The sequence below is a fragment of the Mchenga conophoros genome, linkage group LG5, assembly GCF_057382185.1.
Source record: "Mchenga conophoros isolate Kocher_MC1m ecotype Shallow Benthic linkage group LG5, M_conophoros_male_GT1.1, whole genome shotgun sequence".
Lineage (NCBI taxonomy): Eukaryota > Metazoa > Chordata > Actinopteri > Cichliformes > Cichlidae > Mchenga > Mchenga conophoros.
Genome location: NC_140530.1, coordinates 26985547 through 27000452, shown reverse-complemented (window position 1 = coordinate 27000452; position 14906 = coordinate 26985547). Strand labels below are relative to the sequence as shown.

The window sequence follows — 14906 nt, the reverse complement described above, 5'->3', positions numbered from 1 at the left end:
GATTTCATATATTTCACCACGGCCATCCTACATTATGTAATTTCCTGTTTGCTGATCTTGGCTTCGTTCAGCGTACCCATGTTTAATTCATGTTACTTTTGTAGATACAGTGCTGTGAAAAAGTATTTTCCTCATACTGATTTCTTTTTTTTTTTTGCATATTTATCACATTTACATCAAACAAATTTGAATATTAGAGTATACACAAAATGCACTCTTTAAATAATGATTTCATTTTTAAACAGGCCCTATGTGAAAAAGCCCATAGAATAAATTCTAATAACTACTTGTGCCACCCAGTAAGAACTGCATTCAAGTATTTATTTGATAATTGACTCTTTCATACTGCTGGGGAGGGATTTTGGTCCAGTCCTCTTTGGATCCATGTATTCTCTTCTGCTTATCCTTATCAGGGTCACAAGAGGGCTGATATCTATGCCAGCTACCGCGAGACATGGAGTACACTCTGGACAGGTCATCAACCTGAAACATGGCTAACACAGAGAGACATTTGCACTTACATTCACACCTATGGGTAATTTAGAATCACTGATTAACTTAACCCCATTAACTGCATGTCATGGACTGTGGGAGGAAGCCAGAGAGCCCACGCAAACACCGGGAGAACATCCAAACAGAAAAGCCCCGGCCTGGTGGTGGAGTCAAACTTAGGACCTTCTTGTTGTGAGGCAACAGCAAGAAGTCTGCGTCTCGATGATCATCAAGATGTTTTTTTGGCAAATGTGACACGAGCTTAGTAAAAAATGTTCTTTTTGTTCTGCAGTTGTTTTTCACCTTAGAATCCTCCCATGGATGCCAGTCTCTTTCTTGTTGTTGCATCATAAAAACTGACTTTAACTTAGACGAATGAGGCCTACACTTCTTTAGATGCAATTTTAAAATCAGTCTAAATGATCACCAGTTCATTATGTTATGTTTCAAAATCCTTGCCTTACAAATATTGATCATGTGAAGCGCCCGAAAAAGGGAAGAGATGTGCTTTCAGGAAGATCAGCCAGAGAAGTGTGTTTGAATTGAAAGAAATTGTGACTCGGAAGGGAGACCACAATGTGAATTATATCATAAAAAGTTGAATTTCAGTCTGGAAGATGACGGGTGATTCTGCCCACAGTGAGGAAAGGTCATTTCACTACCAGGGGAGGCAGCAGGGAGAAACACTTCATAATGATAAATAGATGAGACAGCAGCACATTTGGGATTAGAGTTACTTCGACAAACTGTGCTCACAACCCAAGGTGGTAATGCTGTGATAGAAAGAATCACTATGGGCTTACAGTCAATACTCTCACAGTCAGCCCCATGGCTCAAGCTCAGATACGTTCACAAACATTATTGACCTTTAAAACTATAAAGATGGCTTCTGCATCTCAAGAGCTTTGCATTATAGAGAAAACAGGTCTCTCTTTCTCTATAAAAGAGAGAGACTTGTCATGATGGTTATGAAAAAAAAGTACTGGAAAACAAGCAAAAAGGATTGTTATTTCCGTATTTAGCAACTTCTATTTGGTGATATAGCTTTGTCCAAACAGTTCCCAAGAGATCACTTTACACCTTTCCAAGTAAATTTCAAGAATAGAAGAAGAGAGCCTGAGGCATTGAGGTCCCCATACAGTAGAATAAGACATCATAATGACAGACATGACATGATTCAGATATAGCATAAAAAAGCGGAGGCTGCAAAGGGGCTTTTGGGTTTGAAGCAACTATGGGCAGTTTAAAGCAGTTTAAAGCAGTTTACACAGCGGCCCTCGAGAAGATCTGCCAATCGGTTGTTTGGAAGAACATCAGTTTAGCCATCGGCTGATCTGGGCTTTGGAGTTGCCAGGCTTGCAGATTAGCTTAGCTCTCCTCCTTTTAAAGGATTCATTTAACAAAAGATTATATGAGTACAAATATGTATAGAATAATGTATACAGAAAACGAATCGTGTATGACTTTTGCGTTGCAAGAAGTTCTGCAATGACCATCAAACTCTTCATGATGCCACTGGCTGATACAGTAGCAGGAGGTACTAAACCCAAGACTGTTACAATTTTGTCTCAGTTATCAAACTAATATTAACCTTAAACCTAAGAGTAAATCACAGATAGCAGCATAAAACATTGAAGAAAGGGAAGAAATAGGATAATGAAATCAGTGAGAATAAGTAATAATTGCACAGGAAGTGATAGATTATTTGACCAAAGTATAATCTGTTTTTGACAGCCATGCACAACAATACTGCAAGTAACTTAAATACAATTCATATTGCCCATTTCAGTATCGCTCCTGCTCTCATCTGTCTTCAGTAGTTACCCATCCGTGTAATGACTCCAGGATATAATGCTATAATGCCAGACTGTAGGGAAAGGCCCTCGGGCAGAGTTTAAGATAAAGGGTGACCAGCATATTTGCAGTTAATGCCTCACAGCTGTTGAGCTCATTTCTGGGTAACTGAGGATTGCAAACTCAAGACATCTAAATCACCTCTAATCACATTAGTCCTATTTTTTTTAAGTTTCTGTTTAGTAGCTAACCACCTATACAGTTGGTGGGTGTAAGATTGCACACATGAGTCTGCTGCATGAGCTGCGTATGTCGGTATGACAGATTCTATGCTAATTTCTGAGACAGTAGTTAAACATATATACAGTGCATCCCACGAAGGAGCATGGTACAGATTTAGACAGTTAATGATTATCAAACAGCAGTGGGAAGACTTGAGGTGGAGCTGGTATTCAACTCATTGGGTATGTATGAAAGAAGGATCTGAACTTTTTGAACTGCCAAGGACAGTGTCTTAACCCTTTTTAGTGAATACAGCTATTTTGTGCATTTGTTGCTCTGTGCGTGTGAGTGTGTGAGAAAAAGAGAAAGAGGGAAAGGGAAAGGAAACATGGGTGTTTGTCAGAGATAACAAGGCAAAACTGGACTAATGTGGTAAAATGAAGACTCCCCCTACACACACACAGGGTGATACACTGTCATGGTGTGTATGAGATGTGCCCATTAAATAACAGGAAAAGGTTTGTTTAAGTCGAACCAGTGTTAGGCTCATTATTTATTAGCCACAACCCATGTTGAATATGTTGAACATTTGACCTTCAAGCAGAGGCTGGCAATTATTTTCTTACCTTGCGCTCTCTTGGACGCATATATGTTTGGACTTGAATGGATGATGTGTTCCACAGGCATAAGGAATATTTCCATCACTCTCTCCCTCTCGTTCACTCTCTAACATATATACCACACACACACACACACACTTTTATTTTTATGTTTTCAGTAGATTAGCTAAATCTGGTGAATGTAACATTTGATGAGTGCATGAGCTCAAATATAAACAAGTGCATTTGTAGTGATGCATATGCAGAACCACACGTTAAACTTTGACACAAAAAAACCACCTTGGTAGCTAGTTGAAATTCCTTCATTGGAGATGTTTTTTTCCCTACCCAGTCCATTCTTAAAGCCCAAGACCTTGTGACACAAGTACTCATGCAGCCCCAAATGTACACAGAATTGTTGCTTGAGGTAACAGCTGTGGCTGGATGTGAGGATAAACTCAGATCCTTGAAAGGCACAGAGACATATACTTTCACTTGGGTTTTTGGCTTGATGTATAACTGAAGAGTCAAGCTGCACCCCCGAGCGAGGCTAGAGGCTGGGCTAAAACACACACTTGCACATACACACCAGTTCACACTTCACACAAATCTGCATGGAATTAAGACTGGAAATTCACAAACAAATCATAAAAATTACATGTTAAGAGCCTAACTCAAAGAAATGCAAATAGCTTATTAAAAATGACAATAAAACAAAAACTCACATCTTTGTACTTGATACATGTTTAATCTCACCTGGTTTATTTTGAACTTTGCCGTTACAGCTAAATGCCTAGCCCTACCTTACCTTAAACTAATTTGACCCAAGTGTAATTTTAACCCTAAAAAACAGCCTTTAAAAGTCTTTTTGAAGGAAGAACTGGCCAAACATCACTCACTCACACGGTTAAAATGTAACATTTCACGTTCTAATTTTGAATCACCATGGAGTCTTAAATGAAAACAAAGTTAAAATTCTCATAACTTTTTTTACCAAACACTGTAAGTTAAGCTCAAGTTTTCAGTTTGAGAAGTGAAGGATAAAAACAACACTTTCTATTTAAGCCATCCATCTCCACCTGTACCCTTTTGCATTTTTCTTCGTCTCTTTCTTTAGCCCTGTTTGTTTGTCATTCCTTCTCCTAACGCCACCTCCCCCCCATTGTTTTACCAACAGATCAGCACAGAGCCATGTGACTGATGCCACTTCAAGTCCCAGCAGCCTACGAGCTGCATTCATGTAGAATCACTGAGATTTGGTGAACTGTGCAGAGAAATGTGGCTTTGGAGTCCAGAGCAAGAAAGGAAAACAGGGAGAGCCCATTTATCTGTTACTATAGAAACAGTATCTCGTTAGACTATAACCTGAGGATGATAAATATACTATGAATATGAAGTCCATTCAAGATTCATTACACTTCACTGCAGTCAGAATCTTAAACATTTACAGCAGTCATCCAAAAACCACATACAAGTCGAGTTGATCACAACAACCCATTACTGGCCTCTGAGTCTTCCAGTGAGGGTATAGTGAAGTTCATATCACAATCCATTTTGTTAGAGAAAGAATGCAGCCGCCCACCTGATGGTTTTCTTCGTGCAATAAAAGTGCCACTGTTGCCTTTTCTACTCTTACTGGAAGAAGACAGTATCTATTGCTTGTCAAACATTGTCAGGAAAAGTGAACAAAAAAAAAAAAAATTAAAAAATGACTGAAAAAAAAATAGTACACAATTAAAGAATTGAATGCAATGCATGAATGAATTAATGTTTGAAAGCATGTATAGCAGAGGTGGACAATAGGGGTGGGTTTTTATAATCGATTCATCGATTAAAATCGATTCTGGCTTGAATAATGTAAAATCGATTCATTAAAATCCTGAATCGATTTTTTTAATATAAATTTATTTTGCCCGAAATGCCAGAATCTCTGGTGACATCTCACAAAATTTCAAGAACCACCAAACAGTTAAGACAGTAAATGAGAGCAGGTACATGGATTCTGCACATAGACTTAAACACACAGCGCCCCGCGGATCAGAATCAGATGTCGCCTTTCTCACAGTCGGGGCTGAAAGCCGACAGCTCGCTGATTCTGATCTGTCGGCGGGTCCGCGCTTTGTGTTCACGCCCTTAATGAGCCGATTCTAAAACTGTTAGTTTGATCTCTCTCCAAACAATATTGACCGAACCAGCAGCAGAAGAAGATCCAAACGCTTCACATAAACATCGTCATGAATTCCCTCTGACTTTTACTGTTTTGCTTCCACCAGCTCTCTCTCTCTCTCTCTCCCCCTCTCCCCCTCTCTCTCTCTCTCTCTCTCTCTCTCTCTCTCTGTACTTCAAGAACAGTTTCCCTTTCTTCATTATTCGCTTGCTTGTTACGCACAAGTCTACTGTTGTTTACAGCGCTGTCAGCCGCTGTTTTTTTCCCTTTTACATTCTTCCGAAAAGAAAACCTCATTTCTGCTGCTGAACAAATTTAAACTTTTTAAAATTATTCAAAATGCAAACCGCTGTAACGTCAGAGGTAATGTTCATATGTTGATTAATGGTTTTCTTTCGTTTTTGATGTACTGCAGAATATTTTTATAAAATCCCAGGCCAGGAAAATCACCTTCATGTTTTTCTGTGTTTTATCTTCAGCTACTTTGACACAAAAGCATCTGCTGTGACGCTCACACCTTTGATAAAGTCTTGCGTGTGTCAGCTTCCTTTTTATTGATACAAAAATATGTAAATGTACTGATCTGAATTATAATATTTCTGACTGTCAAAATTTCCCAGATTTAAATCAAATTAAATCGAATTAAATCGAATCGTGGATCGAATCGATTCGGGACCTTGTGAATCGGAATTGAATCGATTCTAGAAATCAGTGACGATACCCAGCCCTAGTGGACAACTGCAGGCTTCAAGGGCTGGTGTCCTGCAGGTTTTAGCTAGCACCCTGGGTTAACACACCTGAATCAAATGATTAGTTCATTACCAGGTGTCTGGAGAACTTCAAGACATGTTGAGGAGGTAATTTAGCCATTTAAATCACATGTGTTGGATCAAGGACTCATCTAAACCCTACAGGGCACCGGTCCTTGAGCTGCCCACCCCTGTTGTATAGCATAAATTGGGGGTATTGGGTGAGGTTCAGTGAATGGATGCATATAGCATTTGGCTGTGCTACACATTTCTTTAAAGGCAAGTTAAAGGAATTATATGCTGATGAGTTGAAGGAGGCTTCTTTAGGTTTGTTAATCTGCCACCCAGTATAGTTTAATACTCTTAGTTAGCGCATTGTCTGTCTTGTCTTAATGTTGGTTTATAATGGAGCACTGTAACAAAAAAAATAATTTCCCCCAGGGATCAATAAAGTATTCTGATTCTAAATATGTCATACAAATTATAATTTAATTACCTTCATCTTCAGTATGAATGTGTTAATAACTAAAAAAGTGGCTCAAAAATTAGTTTAAGGGAGGTGCTCATCAGAACTACAAGCTGGGTTAATATAGCTGTCATGGTTTGCAGGAATTTGACCCAAACAAGAGACTCAAAACAAAAGCTAAAAGAACACAAAAACTAGCCTTTATTAAGGTTGGCTGCAGATAGTACACAAAACTCAAACAGGCATGAGACAATGAAGCAGTAACAACCAGTGCAGGCTAACACAACAAGCACACACAGCAAATAAACACAAGAGCAGGGCTATATATACATACAGAGACACTGAGGGTAATCAGGGCAAACGAGGATACAAGTGGGAAATGAGGAACAGCTTAATCTAATCAATACAAATGACACAAAGGAAATAAAACTAACAACAAGGCACAGAAGACGGAGGACTATGCAAGTACAACTGGAAATAACTAAATGAAATACTGAACACAGAGATGACAATTTGACATTAAGAGATAAGAAAGTATAGGTGAGTGAAGAATAAACAAAAACACAAGAAATCAATTATTTACACCACGAAGTGCAAAAGCCTGAACACTAAATCAGAAAGGTATAAACTAAATATCAAAATGGAAAAAGGAAAAAAGAAAGATTGTGACATTTGTAATTAGCATCAGTTTTTATTTTTATTTAGAGTCTTTGGGTGATTTCTAAGTTCTCTCATTTCTGTTTAGATTTCATTTAAAAAAAAATTTTCACTTTCATTTAAGCTTTTATTAGATTTTAAAATCACATAAGGTGTTACAATAAAAACACTTGTCATGTAGTCATCCCTGTCTGAATAATTATACTATTCTAATTGCGGATTGATTTGACCAAAATGACTGAAGAACTTTTACAAAATACATTAACTGTATCCAGCTGTTGTGATTCAGCACTAAATGAAAGGCTTGAGAACACGTGGTATAGACTGTAATTCTTATTGTGAGAATTGCCATCAGTAATACAGTCTGATGATGCACGACTTGTTTGTATATCAACTTTTGATTCAGGACTCGCCAGCGAATTTTGTGGAGCGAGAGAGCTGCAATGAATAATAGATGTATTTTGGAAAATGAGTGTGATCCTTTAATTTCTTAAAGGAAAATAAACAAAATGGATAATTTAACAATTACCAGAAAACTCTTGCTGCCTTTCCTCCAGTCTTACTCTGCCTTGTTTGGTTTTTGTGACTTTCATAGTAAGGGAAAACACTACTCTAACACCCCTCTAAACTCGGTGGCAGGGTACCTTTCATTTCTGGCCTCATTTTGTTGTTTGGTGGTTTGTTTTCTTCAGGCAACAGGGACCACAATAAGCACATTACAGCCTTTCATCATAAAATAATTTCTGGAGTGCTTTGAACATCAGACTGCGATGATGTATGTTTAATATTTTAAAAGCAGCTTCAGGGTTTTGGGCACCATATTTCAATAGTTTCCAAAGTATAGATCTCATTTTACAGTGTCCAACCAAATTGAACTTCCTAGAAATAAACACCATTACTTGCAAGAGCACGGCATTGTTATTTGCTATTTATCTGATGTTATTTGAAATTCGATGTAAAAAATTTAGAACGATTTTCTGGCATAAAATGTGGTTAATTAGAAGAAGTAAAACACCAGCAAACTGCTATAAATCCCAGTGCTGAGGTCTCACTGAGTAAGCCATTTAACTCATTCACTGCCATTGACGTCTATAGCCGTCAATTGCAGTGAATGAGTCAATGGGTTTAACTCATTCACTGCCAATGGCTGGTAGTGAATGAGTTAATATACCACTAAATACTGGCCACTGGAGCATGCTGTCTTTGTATAGAACAATTTGAGATGTATTAAACATGTAAGTGTGTGAGTGCAGGGATTAAATGAATGCATTGCTTTTATCCTTACTGTTGTCATTTGATTAAATTTCCTCACCATATTCATTGGGATGCACTTGGTCCAATCCTGCATTAGGTTTAAAAAGATTTCCCTTACAACCATGAACATATTGTCACACAAAAGTCTTTTAAGTCCAAGTTTCTTTGACTTAAATTAATATAAAATAAACTCCCCACAATTTTAGAGAAGAAATGGACAGTCTAAGTCCAGTCAGGCCTCGAGCAAAACAATACAACGGTCAAGGAAAACAGAACAAGAAAAAAGGTAAGTTCCTTCAGATATACAGTATCACTGCAGTGTAAAGAGACTTATTGCTGAGGCACAATTAACTGTTGCAACAAATAAAGTTACAACAACACTAGCTTCAAGTTTACACTAACTACCTGCAAACTCTACTTACCACTGTGTGACCTTTGGCACAATGGCAATTATTTGATGTCCAGCACCCTTTGCAAGAAGAGCTATTATTTACTGTCCCATTTTTTTTTTTTTTTAATTCTGCAAAACACTAAATAAGAAAGGCAAGTAAGAAATGAATGAAATAAAAGAAAAAAGTTATAGAAGCTGCATGTGTTTGGTAAGTGGCTGAGAAAAGGATTCTGACGATATTACAGCTTCTAATGGTGATAGTTACATGTTCGACAGCCCACCGTTCACCACAGGCTTCACCACAGATAAGTCCTCAATTCCCACTCAGGGCAACATTAGCTGTCTCCACTGCGTCCACAGGTTGCCTATAAATCATTGCCATGCAGGCCAACAAGGCAGTAATAGAGACAGATAGTCCCTCTTAGACTGCATTAATGAACTGTTGTTCCTGGAACCAGGGAAGCCAATGAACGGATCAATACTGCATTGTTTTCTGCTTTGCAATCACTGCAGACTCAACATCTGTTCACTATGAGCTCAGGTAGGCAATTAATAAGAGGGCAACCTACATTTCATTAAATAAAAAATTTATAGATCCTCAAGAATGAATGTATCCGCCTCCATTTTGAGCTGACTAGAGGTGGAATGGCTGTAGTCCAACTTTCCTATTCGGGCTGCATTTATCTGCTCATTTCACTTTTTTTCAGTTCCAACATTCATGATGATATTTTTAAAAAACGCACAAGTGTACGCAAAATTCCAGTTAGTTTGTAGCTCAAGCACAAGCTTGAGAATCAGCATATATTGCACATTCAAATCAACAATAAATACTGAATGAATTACTGTCTATTTTAGGTCTTTCTAGAGAACCTTTTACATTTTTTATCACAATGCAGCACATAATTTTCTAAACCAATACAGACCCACACATCATCAATAATCAAGGTGCTGCTAATTGATTTTTCTGATACCCTGAAGAAGTGAATCAATACCAATAGCTATACTAGTTAAAATGTAAATGACAAAAAGTCAGCAAAAAAACCAAAATCCTATTTTTTTTTGTCATCTTTAACTAATCTACCAACTTTATAATTCTTCATAATGTTGTGATTCACCTTATTTTTCTTTTTCATTTCCTGTCATGTCTGCTGTTCCCTCCCTGACTTTCCCTTCTTTCTTCCTTTCCTTCCTTATTATCCCTCCTTTTTCTCTTCTAACATTCCCTAGAGTTCTTGTTTCATAAAACCCTCTCCTTCTTCTTCTGTCCCTCTCCATTTGATTTTCTACCCTTTAAACTTCTGCTCTTTTCACCCACCGATTTTCCCTGTCTCCCCTTTTCATGACTTTTTAATTGCATTTCATTCTCTCTTCCTCCATTTTCCCTTTCCTACTCCCGTATTCTCTTCTTTTCATTCATTTCTTTCACACTGTCGCAACTCTTCTTCCTTCTGCACCTTCCCTTTCTCCTCTATCCTCATCATCATCCCTCCTCTTCCTCCCTCCCTTGTATCCCCTCCCCTCTCTCTCACAGCATTTCCTGAATTCCTTGTTCTCCAGATGATGAACGAGTGGTTGTTCCACTCATCCATCTACTGGGCAGCCTCATCTATCTATCTACTGCCTGCCCCCCCCCCACACACACACACACACACAACATATATATATAAAAAAAAAACAAACATGCACACTGGAACACACAACCAACATGAAACCCAGACACAAACTGAAAGTGTCTACAATGAAATGAAGTGTATTTGAATATACTTGGCCCTGCACAGAAACATGCAAACACACACACATGTATATATCCTCCAGCAGGATGTGTCAGTACAGCTTCTGATTAAAGAGCCTCTATAGAAAATCAATACCTCTTTCATTACAGCCTTACCTCTCTTTGTCTCTCTCTCTCTTTCTCTCTCTCTTTCTCCACCTTCAGTCCTTTTCTCTCCATCAAGGCTTCCCTGCCTCATCCCTCCAGCTCTTCACTTTGCTTTGTTTCAAAAATGTTTTATTGTAAAAGCATTGGAGTGGAGTACAACAAATTGACTGTTGACAAATCATAATATACAAACTGCTGTACAATATAGTCAAGTAAATAAAAGCACGAGTTCAGTTGTGCAGTTTTTATTGATTTAATATCAAGTTGTACTTGTACCAAATTCCTCAAAAAGTAGACCTTACTCTTAGGTCGTATAATGAAAAAAAGGGCCCTTTTTCACAGCAAGCCAACAAACCATTTGAAATCACTCCTGATTTAAAGTTGCTCTTCTTTGTCCATCAGAAGAATGAAGGACTAAAAGCATAATAATTCTTCACAACTGAGGCACCAGGAAACGAGACACAACAACATCATCATTTTTCAGTCTGTCTATTGATAAAATTAAATCATCAGACCAATAAATAAATACATCCATTGCTCTTCCTGCTTGGTAAACAACCATATCATCAAAGAGCCACACCTCCGGTGCATAATGCAGGGTCTCCCATATAAATTCTAAGCAACCACCATTCTCACAAGCTGAGCAGTGTTTAACATGAAAATCAGTCTAACCATAATGTTTAAGAATTGCAGTGTACTCCTTTTAGAGCCAAATTAAGATGAAAATTTTTTACATTCATCAACTTGAATTAGCAGCTTAGCAACCAGTTTGCCTCCTTTGGTCAGCTGTAAGCTTTTTATTGAACCCCTTATCTCTCAGTTCATGTTACCTTCATAGCTGAATAAAATAACCCTGGTTCTTTTTTTGTAATTCAATTTCTTTTCACTAGACATTGTTCAAGGGAGCACAGGAGCTGAACATATTAACCTGTTATTTCACGTGTAGCTTTGTGGTAGTCATATAATAAACATTAGTAAAAAATGTAAGCAGTAGTGAACTGATTAATTAGATGTGATCAGACATTATTAAATTGCTTTGAAAATGCTTTAGTTTTAAGTCAAGAGTGTGTCTTGTGGCTTTACCATAGTGATGGCCGTTGAGGGTCATGTCTGTGTGGTAACTACTGTGCTTTCATCAAAGTGAGCGGAAATATTTTACATGGCCACAGAAATACACCTGAATATGCCGAGGTCTGTGTCCTTGATTAATAAAAGTACAGTTATAAATACCTTATATACATACAACTTGTCTAAACTGATTTCTTTCTTGTGTTTTACTTGTTTTTCACCACCTTCACCTTTGCAGTTGTGGATTATGGGATCAACACTTAATTCAGCACCCTAGAGGAGATTAAAGACTGAGCTGTTAAAATCCGTCCACTCTGGATTTGTCTGGTAAAATAACATGTACTCCAAACCTTGCATCAATTGGGATGGAATTTATGCTGTAGTGACCTGTTTTAACATATTTCCATGACAGAGTGCATTTTTTTAAGCGTTTCTTCTAAGCACTGACAGAAGACACTACAGCTGAGTGTGGGCTTTGCAGGTTAAAGATGCATCACAATCTTCCCATCAAACAAATGAACTGAAAAGTAGGAATTTTGTGTTTGATTTGCTTCATTAGCACAAATGCAGACTTTGTCGTTATTCATACCGCATCACTTAAAAACAGTAAAATTGTGGGAAGAGTCGTGTTATTTTTTGCATTCCCTCACATATAGTGTGTTGTTTTTTTAAAGTCACTGTCAGTGGACATATTCTCATGCATTAGTATAAGGACATGTTTTACAGCAACCTTGAATTCTAATGAGAAACTTTGAAAGCTCTGATTATAATTCCTGCTCAATCACACTACATTTACACATAATCAACATACACCCATGCATACATGCGTGATTACCACACGGGGATACTTTGGATTTTAACATAGCCTACTCACCTAGACGCACCAAAACACACTCATTCTTAAAAACAAATGCTCCATTGCTACTTGATTTCAACCAAATCCCTCACAAACACACTCATACTGAAGGCTGAGTGCTTTCTGTCTTGCACATGGATCAGTGCCGGTCTAAGTCAATTGTCATTGGCAGCTGATTCCTTTCTGTCTCTCCTAACCAAGCCATTTGCAGTCCACTCCAATCAAAACAAACTGAGATGGACTTGCAATGCTGGGCTCATCAGCTGCTTCTGACCTGACATCAGCCCATGCGCAGCACACATCTCAATTATTTTCTAATTTTAGCTTGTTTTTCATCTGGAATACTGAGGCCTGAGGTATAGGCAGGATTATAATGTATTTGGGATTCTTGAGAATAAACTTGTGCTACATCCTGTGAGGTAATGCTCAGATCAGGATCTATCCTGATTTGGGGTTATGATACTTATATAGGAGAAATATAAATCCCACAAAAGATGGACCCCATAATTGAAGAAGACATGCTTTTGTTATTTTTATATCAATATAATTCTTAGACATTTTTTAAAATCACCATGATTTAAGATATTTCTCATCAAAATATGTTAAAATTAAAGATATTCTATATCTCTAGTTTGTATATTTTTGATGTCTTCATATCAAATATCAAACAGTTTAAAAAAGCCTTTTTGTAAATATGTTTAGCAGTCATATTTATACAAACCTAATAACAATGATGGAAAACATTTTTCCAGTGTAATATTAATAACAAAAATGACTACTTTTACTATTTTGCTGCAAATCATACACAGATATTTGGTATTCAGCTAAAAAACAATAATACAATGTTTCACCCAGGAAAAGTGCAGAAATGTGAGGACATCCAGGCAGAATGCAGAAGGATGCTGGAGACTGTGAGCATACATGAAAGGATAAAGACAGCATGCTGTAATCTGGTCCAATGTGTCTTTTTGGAATGGAAGGCAGTCCTTGTTTCCTTGTTTCTCTCAGCCTCAATACAAAGTTGAAATAAGTCCCCAAAATCACGATAAATAAATAAATAAATAAATAATAAACTTATTTTTGATAGAAACAGTTGACCAATGCCATTTAAGCTAGCTACTTTAGTGCTCAAAAGAAAACCTAACTCCATAGACACAATCACCACTATGTATCCATTACATGCACATTACATCAACACCAAATTGAACCCCAAAAAAGTTTCATAACAACTTTCATAATGACTAACCTAACTCTTCTTTGGCATGTTGGGAAAAATCACAGAAGAGTAACCAAGATGAGAACGTGTGGTGAAGCTAAGCTGAGTATAAGATTCCTTTTATTTATTTATTTATTTAGTTATTTTTATTGTTAATAGAAATTTTAGAGTGTGGCCTGTGAACCTTTCTCTGCTTATGAAGTAGGACATGCAAGGAATAGGTTGAGAAGCACTTGTCTAAATCAGACATTCATCTTTTTTATTGGTATGGTACAAGGCACATGTTCATGTCTGACTGCAGTGATAGCTCTGATTTTGTCTTAAAATAACCAAAAAATATATATAATTCCTTATTCTCTAAAGTGCTCAATCTATTTCATAGCTAACCTTGGTGATGTTAGAATGCAGTGTGTTGCTTGCTGGGGAACTGTGGATGGAGGTTGGTTGATGAGAGAGCCAAACATGTGATAAAAACCATGGGTTTCAAAAGAATGAATAGTAGAGCCCCTGTAGAAAACTGAACCACATCTGAGTTTCTCTCTGATATTTATTATAACCATAAACCATACTCCCTCAGAGGAACAACTGATTTATTTCTAAAAATGACGTCTGATATGAAAGTTTCATCTAAAATATGAGTGTGCATAGAGACACTTTACAAAGTATTTCTGTTGTCAGTTGATTGTGATGGAATCAGACTATACAAGTTGCTGAATATAAACTCATGAAGTTAATTTGATCATTTTTACTTCTGAAGTTAACAGCAGTCAAAAAAATCAATTTTTTCTTTTTGCTTATTTAGAGTTAATAAAACTATCGATATGAAAAGTGACTTCTGAAACAAATAACAGCAGAACTGAATGATATAAGAATGATGTAAGAGTAAGATTCCAGTCTTTTGAGACATTTATTATTTATTGCTTCATTATTATGTAGAACCACGATATTCATTATTTTTCTTAACAAACATGCATAGCTGCATTCTAAACAAACACACATATGGAGAGAGAGAGAGAAAGAGAGAGACTGCACAGCACACGCTCCTGGCACTCATCATTAAACAGTGTAGTTGGCATATTGCTTATACTGCAGCCTC

At 37.2% G+C, this 14906-nt stretch overlaps 1 protein-coding gene across 3 annotated transcripts in view; it reads right to left on the bottom strand.

Moving 5' to 3' along the window:
• The window catches only part of raly (RALY heterogeneous nuclear ribonucleoprotein), a 119337-nt gene that overhangs the window by 50116 nt on the left and 54315 nt on the right, over positions 1-14906 (bottom strand). The window contains exon 1 of one of the 3 annotated variants that reach the window (XM_085274651.1): positions 3135-3241. The exons of the other annotated variants lie outside the window; for them this stretch is intronic. Coding sequence (XP_085130777.1) covers positions 3135-3241 — 107 coding nt within the window. Of the gene's footprint in view, positions 1-3134; positions 3242-14906 lie in introns of those variants that run through there. 3 annotated transcript variants of the gene reach the window in all.